The sequence below is a fragment of the Onychomys torridus genome, chromosome 22, assembly GCF_903995425.1.
Source record: "Onychomys torridus chromosome 22, mOncTor1.1, whole genome shotgun sequence".
NCBI lineage: Eukaryota > Metazoa > Chordata > Mammalia > Rodentia > Cricetidae > Onychomys > Onychomys torridus.
The window spans coordinates 37513214-37532446 of NC_050464.1; the positions used below are offsets into that span (position 1 = coordinate 37513214).

At 45.0% G+C, this 19233-nt stretch overlaps 1 protein-coding gene across 1 annotated transcript; it reads right to left on the reverse strand.

Annotated features, from left to right (window-relative positions):
• Positions 1-1162: 1162 nt before the first annotated feature.
• LOC118572230 (phospholipase A2, minor isoenzyme-like) lies at positions 1163-19156 on the reverse strand. Its single transcript, XM_036171668.1, has 5 exons — positions 19108-19156; positions 18763-18907; positions 18175-18302; positions 16448-16558; positions 1163-1269 (listed from the first exon to the last, which is right to left on the reverse strand). The coding sequence occupies exons 1-5, from the start codon at positions 19154-19156 to the stop codon at positions 1163-1165; spliced, it is 540 nt and encodes a 179-aa protein (XP_036027561.1).
• Between the last annotated feature and the right edge of the window lie 77 nt (positions 19157-19233).

The following is a 19233-nucleotide window of genomic DNA, read 5'->3' on the forward strand; positions in this document are numbered from 1 at the left end:
AAAAACCATGTAGGGTGTGAGTTGAGTTAGTTTTCTCCATGCTCAAGATCCCCCTACCCTTCCATCAGGACTCTGGACAGCCACTACCAGCTACTACCACTCACTGCACCTGTGCAAAAGGCTCTGTTGTTCACCAGGTCTGACCTTGGGAGGGACAAGGCCTGAGATTTGAGACTCAAGTGTGGGTGGGGGGGGGGGTGTAAAGGCAGAGGACTGGGCAGTTGTTCACTAAAGGAAAAGAGTGACTGACAACCACATAGCCTTAAACCAGCCAATGAGACATCTTATTCCTAAATCTTCTTTGCCAAAGTAACCAGAGTTTAACCTTGCTTTACCTGTCAGGTCCCATGTTATACAAAGGTAGAGAGAGGAAGTCTTCTGTTTTTCTTGTTGTAAAAAGTTAGGCTGCTGTGCACTTTACTGGGACAACTATCCCGTGGTGTTTGTTTAGGCACTGTGAAGACTGGAAGGCAACCAGGATGTAATCCTGCCTTCGGGTCATTTACTCTCAGTCAAGATTGGTTTCCTATATCCAACTTCTTATGAGGAGCACACACAGCAGAAGTGCTTTGAGTCCAGTACTTTTGGGGACAAGATGTTCCTTTAGTGCCCATGTGATACTGCATCTTTCTCTCTTCTCTTCCCTCCTACATACCTGTCTTTTCTTTTCCCCCACACCCCATCCCTACACTTCTTTCCTGTCCCCATCCCTACCTCCTATCCCCATCATCCCTTCCCCTTCTGTCTGCCCCTAACCCCCTACATATCTCAGGCTGAGTGTTCTTTTGTTGTAGTTGTTTTTTGAGACAGCGTTTGCTTGTATAATAGTCCTGCCTGTCCTGGAACTTGCTTTTTAGTCCAGTTTGGCCTTGAACTCAAGAAATCTGCTTGACTATGCCTATCCTTCTCTGTATCAGAGCGATGGGATGAACGGCATGGCCAGGCTCATCACTCACTCCTCAAGGTGCTCCCCTAATGGCATTGTCTTTTCCATTAGTCTTCAGCCCCCAAAGCTAGACAGAATGATGTTCTCTGAGGACCTAGTTATGTCTGGTAGACAGAGAATACAATCACCAAAGCTGAGTTCTTTCATTAGATTCTTTATTACAGGGCACAGTGGATAATGAAGACAACCAGGGTAGGCAGTCATTGAGGTGACAATCTAACAGTTATCACCTTTGTAGTACTTGTTGTATGGAGCCTGGGAGAAGCAGATGGCAGCCTGGTGGTCACAGTTGCAGATGAAGACTTCACAGGGGTTGTTTTTGTCTGGAGAGAAACAAGAAAGGAAGTTGACTAGAGCCCATCACCCTGCTCCATATGGTTTGTTTCCAAAAGAAACCGGTGGCTCTCCCATCAGTGCAGACTCATGGTTGAGAGACAGAGCACAGGAAAGTACATTGGGTTGTCCAAATTGCTGGAACCCTTATAATAAGACTATTAGTTCTTGTGGCTGGGGAGATGGCACAGTTGGTAAAGCAGTTGCCATACAATCATGAGGGACTGATCTAGGATGCCCAGAGCTCATTTAAAAAGCAAGATGTGGGGCTGGAGTAATACCTCAGCAGTTTAGAGCTCTAGCTGCTCTTCCAGAGGACCTGGTTCAATTCTCAGCACCCACATGGTAGCTCACAACTCTCTGTAACTCCAGTTCCAGAGGACCTGAAACATTCTAGCCAATGTACATAAAATAAAATTAAATATATTTTTAAAAAGGAAGATATGGTTGGGGCATCTGTGACTCTGTTGGGGATGGGGGGAACATAGATTCCCAAAATTTGTTGGTCAGTCAGGCTAGCTAAAGGTGAGTGTTCTGTTTATTGAGAAACCCAGCTGTAGGTGGAGTTTTTCATCAGCACCGCTGGCTCCCCAAATATCCACACAAAGAGCTATTATTAATTATAAATGTTCCATCAATAGCTCAGGCTTGTTACTAGCTTACACTTATATTTTAAATTAATCCATGTTACTAATCTACCCTCTGTCATATATTGGTACCTTCTTTCAACATGGTGTATTCATTTTGCTTCTCTCTGCATCTCTTGAGACTGCTCTAACTCCTTCTTCCCAGCATTCTCTCTGCCTGAAAATCCTGCTTAGCTATTGGCCAATCAGCTCTTTGTTAATCATGAGAACAATACATATTTAGTGTACAAAGATTGTTCCACAGCACCCAGCTTCTAAAGACATGGTAGAGAGTAAATGAGGAAACAGGGAATGACAACCTATTCCTATACATTAAAAATATATAAACATGTATATTTAATTCTAAAGCCCAGGAAACTAAAATATCAGCTACCACTTATAAAATTATATGATTTAAAGCCAAGTGGTGGTGGCAGTGCTCACATTTAATCCCAGCAGAGCCAAGTGGATCTCTGTGACATCGAGGCCAAACTGGTCTAGAGAGTGAGATTCAGGACAGGCACCAAAACTACACCGAGAAACCCTGTCTCAAAAAAAAAAAAATGGATGATTTAAGACAATCCTTCTGCCTCCACCTCCTAAAGGCTGGGATTACAGGTGTGCACTACCACACTCAATTCATGGGTTCTGGAGGTAGAACCCAGGGCTCTGTCATACTAGGCAAGCACCGCTACCCGCTGGGCAATATTCCCAGCCCTCTGAATCTTCATCTGTAAAATGGGAATGATAAATCTTGCCCTGCATAGGCTTGCCCTGGCTTATAGCCAATGATTCAGCTCTCAGGGGTTTAATCAATATGGAATCACAGCAGCTAACAGGAGAGGCTTTGGACAGGCAAGATGGCTCAGGGAATAAAGACTCTTGCTACCAAGTCTGAACCCGAGTTCCATCCCCAGGACTCACATGGTCGAAGGAGAGAACAGACACATTGTCCTAAGACCTCCACACCTGTGTTATGGCACAGAAATGCCTCCCCCAGAAATACATAAAATCTTGAAATGTTTTTAAACAGAGGCTTTGGGACAGTGTAGATCTGTGTTCCAGAACCAAATATCATCACTTCTAAGTTGGGTGACCTTGGGCAAGTGACCCTGCCTTCCTCATCTTCCTAATCAGTGATCTCATCTATATTTTTATATCTACCTGATTAGACTTGTGAGGTCAAATGAGAACAAGGAAATGACTGATAAATAATAAATAAACTGTCCTTGTTACTTCCATGACCCTTCCAAATCCACCCAGGGCCAAGCAGAGTCAAGGGATCCCAGATGGTAAACCTACCACTGCAAGTGACCTCATTCCCAGAGCACAAATATGAGTAGGAGCTGGTGTAGAGGTTGTTTATGAGGAATTTGCAGCTTTCCAGCTTCATGATCTGATCTACTTGTTTGAGATGGGAGCGGCCCAGTAACCCAGGCTAGCCTCCAACTCTAGCAACCCTCTGGCATCAGCTTCCCAAGTGGTAGTACTATAAATGAACACCACCGTACCAGGCTGGGCTGACTCCCCAGGACTAAGTTCTATAGATATTGTCTTTTGCCTTGCTTGCCTGCTCATTTCTCACTGTCAGGACAGACAGCTAACACACTGTGAGCTGCACTGTGGTCCCTGTGTTGAGGAGCTCAGAACACTCTCCAGTCAGCAGCCAGAGACAAACTGACCTCTTACTTCAATGACCCAACAATCCAACCATCTCTTGAGTTTGAAAGCTGCCCCAACCCTACTCAAGCCTAGGAGAAACCCTAGCCTTAGCCAGCAGTGGGATTCATCACAGTTCTAGCTGAGACCTTGAGACAGAGCAGCAGCCGACACATGCTGATTGTTTTACACTGGAAGAATTAGGAGGAATCTGTTGTATGGCCATGCACAGCTCATAGACAAGGATAATGGTCAGATCATCATTGTAATGTCAGCATTTGATCAAAAAACTGATCAACAGCTGAAGAGTAGGTAAATAAGCCAGGATTCAGAATGCAATGGGACACAGGTCACCATTAAAATACAAGAGAAGACAGGTTACAGTGGAACACACACTGTGTGATCCCAGCACTCTGGAGTCTGAGGCAGGTGAATATCCAAGTTCAAAGCCAGGATGATCTATAGAGTGAATTCCAGAACAGCCATTGATATTCAAAGAAACACTCTCATGTAAAATGTCTGGGGAAAAAATGCAGCCCTAAGCCATACAAGGGAGATGGTGGTGCCCAGAGGTGACAAGGGTCCTACCTGTGAGCAGAGTGACCAGCAAAAGGAGTTTCATCCTGAGTGTGTGGAGGACTCAAGTGATTTCTCTTTACAGTTCTGTGTGTAATCCTAATCCTTGGGAGGCTGAGGTAAGTCTTGGCTAGAAGGTTGAGTTGGAGGACATCCTGAGCCAGAATTATATAATCCTGTGGGAAAAAATAATAATAAGGGTTAGAGAGATGGTTGTGCAGTCAGGATCACTGTTGAGCTTGTGTGGGACCCAGGCTCAGGGCCAGAATCCACAAGGCAGCTCACAACAGCCTATGACCCCAGTTCTGGAGAATTAGACCCCTCCTCTGGCCTCTGTAGGCACTGCTCACACTCAGTTCAGATACACACATGCAGGCAAAGGGCTCACGTACATAAAGTAAAAGTCAACATTTTTTTAAAGTTAAAAAAAATCACATTGTGAGGGCACCTTAGGCCCAAGGAAATGGGTGCCAGGGCGATATGGCAGAGGTAGAAGGGGCTTCATTGCTTGTGTAGGTGACTGTAGTGGACTTTCCTAAGGAGTCATCTGAGTTCAGACCTAGAGACTAAAGGTGCCAGCTGTTGTGGACATTGGGGTGAGCAGGGAACCCCAACCAAGAGGCTATTAGACCCCAACGGAAACCCCAAATCAGAACTTCAGGTGTGACTAGCAGGGCTGTGCAATGAAAACAAGCGAGATGGGGGCACTCAGAGGGGACAAGGGTCCTTCCTGTGAGCAGAGTGACCAGCAGAAGCAGTTTCATCCTGAGTGAGGGGAAGACTCAGTGACTTCTCTTTATAGTCCTGTAGCTGTGCTCTGACAGTGTCCAGTCAGCACACAGGCCTGTGACTACAGTGTGTGTACACAGAAGTAGAATATGTGCACCCTCACACACAGTCCCGACCTGCAGAGCTGCTGTAGATGGTGACAGAGCCTGAATCGGTGCTGTCACAGAGGCTAAGAGAAAGGGCTAAGTCAACACCCCAACCTGTCAAGTACAGTGACTGGCAAAGTGCCAAGTCCCTCCCCCGTGGACAGTTTGAAGTCATAAGAAGATCTAGACATTGCTCCTGGAGTTGGGTGTAATGGATGATCATAGTGACGTGTGGTCTCAGGAAGGAGAAGCTGTCCCTAACAAGCCTTCATGTTAACTGTATAAACTACATGCTAAGTCTGTCCCAAGAACATGACACAGCCTATGAGTTAGATCCAATTACAAATTCAATCTTTAATTAATTAACCAATTAATTAATGTGGGTTGTTTGTGTGAAAGAGAGACAGAGAGAGCACTTGTGTGCACATGTGGAGGTCAGAGAAGAACCCTGTGGAGTCAGGTCTCTCCTTCCTCCTTTAAATGCGTTCCAGGAATCAAACTCATGTCAAGAGACTTGGATTGTAGGCTGCATCTTACTAACCTACAAACTTCATTTAAGAAGTGGAAATGTAGGCAGATAGTGGTGGTGGTGGTGGCAGTGGTAGTGGTGGTGGTGGTGGTGGTGGTGGTGGTGGCGCATGCCTTTAATGTCAACATTCAGGATGCAGGCAGGCAAATATCTGAGTTTGAGGCTAGCCTGGTCTCAGAATGAATTTAAGGACAGCCAGAGAAACACAAAGAAACACTGTATAAAAAAAATTATAAAGAAAGACAGCAGCAAATGCCTTCACAACAGATGTGCCCACAGGCCAATATGACACAGGCAATCCTCCAGCTGAGGCTCTCCCTACCCAGTGTGTGAAGCTGACAACCAACCATTGCAGGGGCTGGAGAGATGGTCAGCACTTCAGATCACTTTCTGCTCTTCCTGAGGCCAGGCTTCAATTCTTAGCAACCACATGGTGGCTGGTGAACAATGTCTCCTGGCCCAATGCCCTCTTGCCTCTGCATTTGACCATCTGCCATGGACTCTGTAACAGCATCCTAGCACCTCCTTTTTCCCCCACTACTCATCTCTTCTCTGGATAAAAACTATGTAGGGCTGAGTTGAGTTGGTTGTCTCCATGCTCAAGATCCCCCTACCCTTCCATTGGGACGCTGGACAGCCACTACCAGTCACTGAGCCTGAGCAGTCGGCTATAACTGCACCTGTGGCTCACCAGGCCTGACCTTGGGAGGGGCGAGACCTGAGTTTGAGTCACAGGTGGGGATGAGGTTGGCGGTGAAAAGGCCGAGGACTGAGCAACTGTTCACTATAGGAAAAGAGAGATCCGCATAGCCTTTAGCCAATGAGACATCTCATTTCTAAATCCTGTTGATCAGGGAACCAGAGATTAACCTGGCTTCACCTGTGGAATTGAGTGATAGAGAAAGGTAGAGAAGAGGATGTTGTCTGTTTTGTTTCTTGGAAAAGGTTAGGCTGCTGTGTATTTTACTGGGACAATAATCCTGTGGCCTGTGTTTAGGCACAGTGAAGACTGGAAAGTCACAGGATCTAAACCTGCCTTTGGGTCTTTTACTCTCAGTCAGTTTCCTATATCCAACTTCTTATGATGAGCACACAGCAGAAGGGTTTTGAGTCCAATATCTTTAGGGCCAAGATGTTCCTTTAGTGCCCACGTGACACTGAGTCTTTCTCTCTCCCCTCCTGCCTCTCTGCCTTCTCTTTCCTTCTCTCTTCACCCTTCCTCTCTGTTGTTTGTTTTGTTTTTACTCTTTTGCTCTTTTGGGGACCCACTACTCAGCTCCCAAATAAATAATACACACGGGGACATTATTACTTACAAATGCCTGGCCTTAGCTTGCCTTATTTCTAGCTAACTTTCCTTAATTTAAATTATCCCATGTACCTTGGGCCTCTGGACATTTTCCTTTCCTACTTCTGTGTATCTTTCTTTCACACTTACTCGTGGTTGACTGTATGGCTGTATGGCTGGGTCACTGGGAAGCCCCTGGCTTCCTCCCCTCCTTGTTCTCTTGCTCCTCCCAGATTTGTCCTCTATTTATTCTCTCTGCCTGCCAGGCCCTCCTATCCTTTCACCTGCCTTGCTATTGGCCATTCATCTCTTTGTGAGACCATCAGGTGTTTTACACAGGCAAAAACAAAGCTTCACAGAATTAAACAAATGCAACATAAAAGAATGCACCACATCTTTGCATCATTAAAACAAACATTCTACAGCATAAACCAATGTAACACATCTTCCAATAATTTCCAAAACAGTTTCTCCTTTGGTCTAAATAAAAATTAAAGGTTTTAAGTTTAACACAGTACAACTATATGCAACAAAGCAGTTATCAAGTAGAATTACATTTACAATGTTCAGTCCAAGCCGGGCGGTGGTGGCGCACGCCTGTAATCCCAGCACTCAGGAGGCAGAGGCAGGCGGATCTTTGTGAGTTTGAGGCCAGCCTGGTCTACCGAGCGAGATCCAGGAAAGGCGCAAAGCTACACAGAGAAACCCTGTCTCGAAAAACCAAAAAACCAAAAAACAAAAAAAAAAACCAATGTTCAGTCCATTCGTATTTAGCAAATTCAGAGAAAACACTCCACCATCCATGCCATCTTAGTTACTCCAAAGTTCTATACCTAATTTACTTTCTATCATAACTAAGGAAAACTGCAACTATAACTGTCCAGTCTTCAACTCCATCTAAGACCCCAGAAGGATGTATTACCTGAGTAAACAGGAAGTGCATGGAGGGCAAGGGTTGGGGGGAAAGAGATTAGGGAAGCAAGAGGTCCGGCTGGATCAGGAACAGAGTGAGAAAACAGGGAAAGAGATACCATGATAAATGAAGACCCATGGAAATAGGAAGAAGCAGAGTGCTAGAGAGGTCCCCAGAAATCCACGAAGATACCTCCACTGTAGACTACTGGCAATGGTTGAGAGAATTCCTGAGCTGACCTACTCTGGTGATCGGATGGCCGAACACCTGAACTATCATGATAGAACTCTCATCCAGAAACTGATGGAAGCAGATGCAGAGATCCACAACCAAGCCCCAGGTGGAGCCCCAGGAGTCCAACCGGCAAGAAGATATCGAGACCATGATTGGAAAAAACACAGTGACAAATAGCCAAATGAGCAGAAACACATGAACTAAGAACCAACAGCTGAGGAGCTCCCGTGGAACTGGTATAGGCCCTCTGGATAAGTAAGACAGTTGATGAGCTTGAACTGTTTAGGAGACCCCCAGGCAGTGGGGCTGGGACCTGTCCTTGGTGCATGTGCTGGCTTTTTGGAACCTAGGACCTATGCTAAGACACTTTGCTCAGCCTTGATGCAGGGAGGATGGGAATGGACCTGCCTCAACTGAATCTACCAGGCTGGGCTGACTCCCCAGAGGAGACCTTGCCTTGGAGGATATGGGGATGGAGGATGGATTGAGAAGAAAGGCTGGGGGTGGGAGGAGGGTGGACAGGGGAACCTGTGGCTGATATGTAAAATTAAATTAATTATAAAATAAAAATATTTATAAAAATGAAAGCAATTTCCAAAACTCTAGAAATAACAGAGACATCTGACTGCCTAGACAGCCACTTAAAGTTCCTCTGCAACTGTTGTACCCAGAGTCCCCTAAAGACCACCAAAGGACCAAATCCTATGCAAAAGCAAACAGTCTCTTTATTTTGAGTAAATGTAGGACTCTCTGTCCTTCTGACACAGCAGCAGAGCAGGAGAGACCCTGAGTAGCAATGGGGCAGGATTTTTAAAGAAGGGGGTTTGGGACCTACAGACTACATAGGAAGAGATTCAAGATTGGTTTATGTGATTGGCAATCATGTTAGTAATTTTTAAATGGCTAGGGTCAGTTGGGGGTTACAGTTATCTAGTTTGGGGCAGACTTGGACAAGTCCCAGGCTTTGTATTTGAGCTACCATGGATGGAGGCTGGCTGGCCTAGCAAGTACTAACTGTAGGGACTGACTCAGTGGCCCAAGCTCTGTCCTTGACTCATGTACGTAGCTCTAAGTTGGTGAAGGGTCCCAGACAGTAAACAACTGGCTGAACCCTGAGCAGTCACAGTATGTGCAGAAAGGGAGCTACTGCAAGGACTATGTCTTTTGTTCATGGCCCTACCAGAAACTGCTTGCTCAAGTCTCAGGAAACTGAAATTGAGGCCTGATCTCTGAGAGAAGACTGAGCAGCCTGTTATGGTGTCTGCCTGGCCCCTTCATTCATTCCCCCTTTGAGTAGTGTATCATCTCTAATGTTGGAGATGTTCCTTTTTGGTAAAAAAAAAAAAAAAAAAAAAAAAAAAACCTTATCACCATGGTATTAGATTATTTTGGAGACTAATTGGATCAGGACGTAAGAGTTTTCCCATTATCAATGGCAAAGTGAGCCTCCCCTTATTCAGTTGTTGCCATGTGAGAGTGTGTCATGGGTTTGGTTCAGGGACTGATACTGGGATTCTAGCATCCTCAGTTTAGTGGTACCCAGACAGGAATCATCATTTAGTTAAGACATCAGTGACATAAGAGCCAACAGTAATTAGCAGAAGCAGAAGGGCCAAAAGCCCTGTGATGGCTGACAGAGTTCCTTATCCTGAGGGAACTTGGAAATGAGAATGGAAACCAGTTATTACTTTATCTCAGGTTCCCTTTGGATCTAACACTCCAGGGGGAAAACAAGGGCGACATTTTCTCTTCTGTAATTACTTCCTGCTGACACTGGGACATTGTTGTCAGGACCCTGGAGAGCCAGAATGTTAGTCATATGCAAGGAGGTAATGTGGAAGCATCTGGTTTATTGACCAGCTGAAGAGGTGGCATTTATATCGGCTGGATTGGTCCAGACCAGATTTCAGCAAGTTCAAGGCTCATAGTCATTTGAAGTAGGTTGTCATCAGCAACTGATGCTTGAATGTATCTGTCAGCCAAGCGGAAACCTGTTGAGACAGATACAAACTAGAAACAGGAGTTAGAATTTATGATTTGTTTGGAGCTTCAAACTCACCGTCTCAGTAACTGAAGAAGGGGGTGAGTCCCAAGTGCAGGAGAGAGAAAAATATCATCCTCAGAAATAGACAAATAGGGAAGACATAACCTGTATTTATCTGGAATCCTTTTGACCTATGAGAAGTGGATCCAAGTTGTATGACTTTCCCAATTTTTTGAAGTTTATGTCAATATCCATTTTATGAAAAGACATAAAAGTTTCAAATGTTCTATCAATTTGCATTGAAATCCATACTGTAGAAAAAACAGGTAACGGGTATCTGTAAAAAAAGCAGAAGTAGATTCACATGTTTGAATCCTAGCAAAGGCTACAGATTTGAGTTAAAAAGCACGTACATTATCTTCTGTATAGGCAGCCATGTATAGATTGGACTGAAATGTCTTTGGCCCAATGAAAAGCATCTGTAAGTCAATATTGAGAACCTGTTTGTTTGTATCTCTTTTTTTTTTTTTATAAAAAAAGGGCTTAGTAGCTTTAATTAATTAATGCATTGATCGATTAATTAATGAGGTGGCTGCAACCTTATGGAAGACTCTAGTTGTCTGATGTTGCTGAGCTGATAAAGCTATAGCGAGGCCAGTCATCAATGCCATCAGAGATCTGAGAAAGATCAATTTTATCTGAGTGCAGACTTGCACATCTAATAAAAAATGACAGATACTACCCATTACCCAGACCGCCATCATCCCAGGCTTCTGTAGTCTTCAAAGCATTGGCAGAACAGGTGTCAGGACAGCATCAGTCTTGGCTGCCAGGCCCATAACATGAAAGTTTCCCTGCGGAGGAGTAAGTGGGGAAGACTGATCTTATCTGTCAGTGTCTCATTTGTCTGTTCTGGGCCGGATCCCTGGCAGCAGGGGTTGAGTCAAGGCATCTTGCCCAGGGGTTTAGATGGCATCTTCATGTGGTTGTTCCATATCTTCTGTGGAGACCTTGGAAGTCATTGCTAGGAGGTGGGAGTCTCTGTTTTTATCAAATAACTTAAATGTCATATTCATCAGATCTTAGATGGGTTTGAAAACCATTACCTATTAAATATATATCTGAGCCAAACAAATCTAGGCCTAATCTTGAAACGTCTCTAAGTTTGGCAACAATAACCAGGCCATTTGTTATCCTGTAGATACATTAGTCAAATCACCTCTCCAAGGTTCTGGTTTTTTCTTCTTTTATTAGCTTATAATTTATTAAGAGTTAACAGTTTATGCTTTAAACTCATATTTGGATGACTAGTATTAACTTTTATTCCTTAACACAGAGGACACACAAACTCAGACATTCAAAACCAAACATACATGAGACCACATTTTCATCTATACCCACAGAGCAGAAAGACTTGTTTGTTTGTTTTTTGTTGTTTGTTGTTTTTGTTTTGTTTTTCAAGACATGGCCAAAATCCATGTAAATTTTTCTTCTCCTGTGGAAGCAAAAGCATAATTTTTCCCAAACATGATATGCCTTTGGCATTTGTTCTAAAGTCAAAGCTTTTCAAAGTATGCAGGCTGGTAATTCAACATTTCTTTTCAAGTAGTATCAGGACAGAGAAGGGTTAAGGAGGGAAGCTACTGGCCAGGAGAAGAGACCTTGAATTATCACAGTGGAGAAGAACTTGGCTTAGGAAGGAAGGGAGTGGATTTAGGACAGAATGTGTCCTTGGCTACCAGTGTTCCTGGAAAAAAAAGATTTTGCTAACCCCTCTGACTATACTAATTAACAATTAAGATCAGAGTCTCTGTTCACCATTGGAACAGCTTGGCAGTTTCAGGCAGTCAGCTCCTCATTGCCCTGCCCATGGCTGCTGTCTCTGCCCATCTGTACCAAGAGTGTGCACCTACACCCTCTGTGAGAGCCACTGGCTGGCTGCAGGCCTCTCCTGCAGACCAAGACCATCTGCACCCAAGCTGCAGACCTGATAGCAAGAGGGCTATGGAGGCAGGTGGCCCATGGTATGCCTCTCTTTCCTTCTCTTCCAGGCCTGGACAAGTCCCAGGTTCTGTCCTTGAGCTGCCATGGAGGGTGGCTGGCCTAGCACTTACTGACTGTGGGGGCAGACTCAGTGGCCCAGGCTTTCACACTGACCCATGCACATAGCTCTAAGTTGGTGAGGGGTCGCAGACAGTAAACAGTTGAAGGAACCTTGAGCAGTCAGAGTACATGCAGAAAGGGAGCTACTGCAAGGACTATGTCTTTTGTTCATGGCCCTCCCAGAAACTGCTTGCTCAAGTCTAAAGAAACTGAAATTGAGGCCAGATCTCTAAGAGAAGACAGAGGAACCTGTTACTGTGTTTTCTGGTCCTTTCCAATGTTTGTGCATCCATCTTCAGGCTACAGGTCCAGAATATCTGACAGAACCCTGAAGGACCATCCCGCCTTCTTTTGGCAAAGTTCAGCAGTCACTTTCCTGTGGGTCCTGCATGTCCAGTTTATACAGCATATAGTCAAGCAGTCAAGGCAAAAGCAATTTCTTGTCCAAATGGCTAGCTTTGCCACTGTGAAGGCAAACTCCTATGTAGCTTCTTTGATGCCCATCATTTTCTCTGAAGTAAATTAGTGCTGCCAGGAGCAGATTGTGTCTCATTGTCATGAAAAACCTTAGGGAGTTAAACATCTTAAATGCCATATTCTGTACATCTTTAAAGTGTTTGAAAATCATATGTCTAAAATATACCTATTTGACCTTGAGAACACACCTAATGTGGCTGCAATTTTCATTATCGATTAACTACCAACTTTATTTCTTTTTTTAATTGACTTTTGGAGACAGGGTTTCTGTGTGTAGCTTTTGGAGCTTATCTTGGAATTCACTTTGTAGGCTAGGCTGGCTTCAAACTCACAGAGATTCACCTGCCTCTGCCTCCCGAGTGCTGGGATTAAAGACGTGCCTCACCACCACCACCAGGCCCAAGGTTTTATTTTTAAACTCTTCATTTTCTTTCTATGGATATACCATTTTTCTTTTCTTAAATCTATACACATTACTAAATACACTGGAAGTGTTTAGAGGTTTTACATCTGGATCTCTTTTTACTGTATTTCCTTTAGCCTTTTTAGTCTGCAGGAGCAAAAAATTGCTAAGTAGTGAGGCTTGGATCTCTATGCTGCTCTAGCAACAGACTCTGCCCTCTTCTCCATTCATGAGAGCCAAGCTTAAAGGTCTTGACCTGATGTCAGAGGTTCGCCTGACCGGGAACTACATTCAACCTTTCTAGAGCTCTAGAATGCCAAATGCCAATGTTTGCACTGTGGCATGTATTTTTATTTAGTTATTGTTCCTCCTTAACGGACTGGTTGCTCAAGAGCTCACTGTCCCATAGAAAGGAGCCCTGGCCTTAAAGGAGCCCTGGCCTCTTTTTCATTTATTCACAGCTTTCTCAGGCCCTATGTCAATACAGCCCATGTTGGTACCCCAAAATGTTGTTCTTGGTGTTTACTCTTTTACTGTTTTGGCCCTTTGCTCTTTGGGGGGCCAAACACTCAGCTCCTTATGAATAATACACACAAAGACTTACTGTTACTGATACATGCCCAGCCTTAGCTCAGCTTATTTGTAGCCAGCTTTCCTTAACTTAAATTATCCCATCTACCTTCTGCATCTGGACTTTTTCCTTTGCTTACGTCTGTGTATCTTACTTTCACACATGTTCCGTGCCTGGCCCCTAGCATCCTCCTCTCCATGTTCTCTTGTTCCTTCTCCTCCTTCTCACCCCAACCAGATTTCTCCTCTATTTATTCTCTCTGCCAGTCAGCCCCGCCTGTCCTTTCTCCTGCCTCACTAATGGCCATTCAGCTATGTGTTAGACCCTCGAGTATTTTAGCCAGGCCCAGGAACACAGCTTCACAGTGTTAAACAAATACAACATAAAAGAATACAACACAATGCAGAGCACTAAGCACAGTAAGATCACAGGCTGGAAGCAGATGCAGAGATCCACAGCTAAGCACCAGGCCAAGCTTCTGGAGTCCAGTCAAAGAGAGGGAGGAGGGATTCTATGAGCAAAAGGGGTCAAGAACATGATGGGGAATCTACAGAGATAACTGAACCAAGCTGGTAGGAACTCACAGACTTTAGACTGACAGCTGTGGAACCTGCATGGGACTGGACTAGGCCTCTGCATACAGGAGCTGTGTAGTTTGGTCTGTTTGAGGGGCCCCTGGCAGTAGGATTAGGATCTGTCCCTGGTGCATGAGCTGGCTATTGGAGCCCATTCCCTATGGTGGGACAACTTGTGCAGCCTTGATACAGGAGGGTAGTGGCTTGACCCTTCCTCAATTGAATGTACCAGGTTTTGACCCCACTTGGGAAGCCTTACACTTTTGGAGCAGGGGAAGAAGGGTCAGTGAGGGGAGCATGTGGGGTGAGGGAGAGCAGGAGGAGGGATGAGAGGTAGACCTGTGGTTGGTATATTAAATTAATTTTAAAAATTGTAAATAAAAATAAAATGTTTAAATAAAAAAACATAAAAAAGAATGCAACACATCTTTGCATCATTAAAACAAATGTTCCACAGCATAAACAAATGTAACACATCTTCAAATAACATTCCTCAACACCCCTCCCCCCTTTCCTGTACCTTTCCCTGCCTCAGCTCCCCGCTCTCCTTCCCTTTTCAGTCCCCTCTCACCCCTGATTATCTCATACTGGCTTCTTCTCATTTTTTCTTTTGAGACAGGGTTTCTTTGTATAATACTCCTGCTCAGCTCTTGAGAGCACTTTCTGATCTTGCTGAGGACCAGGAGTTCAATACCCAGCCACCATATGATGGCTGGGGAACAATGTCTGTTGGCCCAGTGCCCTCTGGCCTCTGGGTTTGGCCATCTCTCATGTTCCCTCTAACTTGTCACCCCAGCACCTCCTTTTCCCTACTTCTCACCTAGTACCTGGATAAAAACCATGTATGGGGTAGGTAGAGTTGAGACGTCTCCTTGCTCAAGATCCCCCTACCCTTCCAGCGGGACTCTACACAGAAACTACCAAAAACTACCTACCAGTCACTGCCCCTGCACAGGCAGCTCAGGCTGCACCTGTTGCTCACCAGGCCTGACCTTAGGAGGGTCAAGGCCTGAGCTTTAGGACTCCAGTGGGGATGGGGTTGGGGTTAGAAAGGCAGAGGACTGGGCAGCTGTTCACTGACAAACATGGAGCCTTAAACTAGCCAATGAGAGATCTTATTCCTAAGCCAGTTTGACCAAGGAGTCTCATGATGGAGAAAGTTAGAGAAGAGGATGTGTTCTGTTTTCTTTGTTCAAAAAGTTAAACTAATGTACGTTTTACTGGGACAATTATCCTGTGGTGTGTGTTTAGGCACAGTGAAGACTGGAAGTCCTCCAGGATATAAACCTGTCTTCAGGTCATTTATGGTCAGTCCAGTGTGTTTTCCTATATCCAACTCTGTTTCCCCCCACCCAACCCAAGATTTATTTGTTTGTTTGTTTGTTCATTTATTTATTATAGGTTCTGCATGTGTATGCATGCTGGCCAGACCTCTGGAGAGCAGCCAGTGCTCTTAACCTCTGAGCCATCTCTCCAGCCCTCTATCCAGTTTATGCTTAGAGCACAGCACAAGCGTTTCAGTCCAGTTCTTTTTTTTTTGGGGGGGGGGGGGTGGCAAGTTCTTTTTTTGAGACAGGGTTTTCTGTAATTCTGGAGTCTGTCCTGGAACTGGCTCTATATAGACCTGGCTGGCCTCCAACTTGCAAAGATCTGCCTATCTCTACATCTCCAGTGCAGGGAGGGAATAAAGGCGTACATGGAGACCACCCAGTGAGTCCAGAATTTTTAGAGCAAGATGTTTCCTTTAGTGCTCATGTGACACTGAATCTTTCTCTCTTCTTTCCCCTCCTACCTCTTTGTCTTTTTTTCCTACTCTCCCTCCCCTTCTTCCCATTTTCCTTCCTCATCTCTCCACTCTCTTCCCCTCTCTTCCCCTCTCTTCCCCTCTCTTCCCCTCTCTTCCCCTCTCTTCCCCTCTCTTCCCCTCTACCCTCCTATGTATCTCAGGCTGGGTTCTTGTTTATTTTGATTTTGATTTTTTTTTTGTAGTTTTTTGAGACAGGGTTTCTTTAACAGTCCTGGATGTCCTGGAACTTGCTTTTAGATCAGGGTTGCCAAGAACTCAAGAGACCTGCCTACCTCTGCCTCTGCTTCTGCATCCGAGAATGCTGGGATGAAAGGCATGGCTGGAATCATCACCCACTCACTCTTCAAGGTGTTTGATTCCCAGAAACATCTTTCCCATTAACCTTCAGTTTCCAGGAATAGACAGGATGATGTTCTCTGAGGGTCTAGTCATGTTCGGTAGACAGAAAATACAATCGCCAAAGCTGGGTTCTTTCCATAGGTGCTTTATTAGAGGGGGCAGTGAGTAGCAACCACAACCAGGCACACAGGGATGGTGTAGGCAGTCACTGAGGTGATAACTGAGGTCTAACACCTCCTTGTTGTATGGAGCCTTGGAGAAGCAGATGGCAGCCTCACGGTCACAGTTGAAGATGAAGGCCTCACAGGGGTTGTTTTTGTCTGGAGAGAAACAAGAAAGGAAGCTGAGTGGACCTCATGACCCTGCTTCCTATGATCTGTAGCCAAAAGGAACCCATGACGCTCCCATTGATGCAGCTTTGGGCTGAGAGACAAAGTACACAAAAGTCCATTGGGTTGCCCAAATTGCTGGAACACACTTATAATAAGAACATTTGCCAGGCGGTGGTGGTGCACACCTTTAATCCCAGCACTCGGGAGGCAGAGCCAGGCGGATCTCTGTGAGTTCGAGGCCAGCCTGGGCTAATAAGTGAGTCCTAGGAAAAGCACAAAGCTACACAGAAAAACTCTGTCTCGAAAAGCCAAAAAAAGAAAAGAAAAAAGAACATTAGTTGTTGTGGTCGGGGGAGATGGCACAGTTGGTAAAGTGGTTGACATACAATCATGAGGGCCTGACCTAGGATGCCCAGAGCCCATGTAAAAGGCAAGGTGTGCTTGGGGCTCTGTAACTCTATTGGGAAGTGGGAGGCACAGATTCCCAAAATTTGTTGGTCAGTCAGGCTACCTAAAGGTGAGTGTCATGTTTAGTGAGAGAGAGAGAGACCCAGGCTCTAAAGACACAGTGGAGAGTGACTGAAGTAGACACGAGATGCCAGCTCATGCCTATTCATAAAAATAAACAAGTATGTTTAATGATAAAACTTTAAACACTACAATTGTCATCCAGGCAATGGTGGTGCACACATTGAATCCCAGCACTTGGGAGGCAGAGGAAGGTGGATCTCTCTGACTTGGAGGTCAGCCTAGTCTACAAAGCAAGTTCCAGGACCATCTTCAGAGCTACATGGAGAAACCCTGTCTCAAAAAAAAGCCAAAAAACCTACAAATATTAATTACCACTTATAAAATTATATAATTGAAGACAATCCTCTTGTCTCTATCAAGTGCTGGATTGCAGGTGTGCACCACCACACTCAATGTACGGGTTGTTGAGGTGAAAGAGGGTTCTGTGCATGCTAGGCAAGCCATCTATCTAACAACTGATCTATATTCCCAGCCCTCTGAATTCTCACCTATGAAATGAGAATGATATATTTTGCCGTGCATAGGTGTTTAGTCCAATATCTGACTTACAGCCAATGACGCAGCTCTCCATCGTTTAGACAATATGCAATCAGTAGAACACAGCAGCTAATAGGGGGGACTTTGGGCAGGGAAGATGGCTCGGGGAATAAAGACACTTGCTGTCAAGTCTGAACCCGAGTTCCATCCCCAGGACTCACGTGGTTGAAAGAACAGATTTTGGCAAGTTGTTCTCAGACCTGCACACCTGTGTAGTGGCACAGAAATGCCTCCCCAGAAATAAATAAAATCTTGAAATGTTTTTAAAAAGAGGATTTGGAATGATATATATCTATGTTCCAGAAACAAATGTCATCAGTTCTAAACTAGGTGGCCATGGCCAAGTGACCCTGCCTTCCTCATCTTCCTCATCAGTGACATCATCTCTACTTTAGTATCTACCTGCTGAGGTAGTTGTGAGGTCAAATGAGACAAAGAAAATGACGGCTAAATGGGGACTGCCCTTGTTGCTTACCTGCCCCTTCCAAACCCATGAGGGACAAGCAGAATCCAAGGGTCCCAGAGGGTAAACCTACCACGGCAGGTGACCTCATTTCCAGAGCAGGAGTATGAGTAGCAGCTGGTGTAGGGGTTGTCTATGAGGGGTTTGCAGTTTTCCATCTTCTCGACCTGACCATAGCAGTTGTCACGAGTCTGGCAGCACCTGGAGAGAGGAAGGAGCAGCTGAGGGAGGAGATGGACCCACAGGACATCAGTTCTCACCTGCAGTCTTTCTCAAACATGTCAGGATGACTTAAACTTGATGTTCCAGAAGAAATGGTTCTGAGGCTTCAGAATCTGTGGTTTTCTATTAAGCATATATTTATTGAAAGCAACTCTGTGGAGTGTGGTGGTGTCTACCATTAATCCGAGTACTTGGTATGCAGATACAGATGGATCTCTGAGTTCAGATCCAGCATGGTCTCCAGAAGGAATTCCAGGAAACCTAAGCCTACAAGAGAACCTCTGTCTGGAAACAAACAAACAAATAATAAAGAAACCAAACGAAATATATTGTGTCTGGTGAATTTGCATGTCTCCTACTTGTGCCTCATGAGATGTTCTGCTTGTGTCCTGTCCCTGCCAATCCAGATTCTCCAGTCTCCACCAGATGGGTCACTCACATGTCTAACTCATCCACCAGAGTGTCTGAGCCCCCAAAGTCACAGTAACAGCCATAGTCATCATATCCCTCCATGTATACAGTCCCAGGGATGATGCACTTTATCACATTGTTGAACTGCCTCAGACCCCGACAGCTGATGCTGTCTGTGTGCGGTGGCGCCTGCTACAAGAATGCACAGCACACTCCATCAATCCCACTTTGCTTCACTAAATTCTGATGCCTGCCTGCTAGTTTCTTCCTGACTCCTACCAGCTTCTGCATCAGAAAAGCAGTAAATAGAGCAGAGTGTGTGTGTGTGTGTGTGTGTGTGTGTGTGTGTGTGTGTGTGCAGGCGTGTGCTTGCCTGCACACGGGTTCACAGGCATGTACTTGTTAACACTCATGAATGTCATGCTACACAGGAGGAGACCAGAAGAAGGCTTTAGGGAGATGGTTGTCTCTCTCTACTATGTAGGTATTGTAGAGTGTA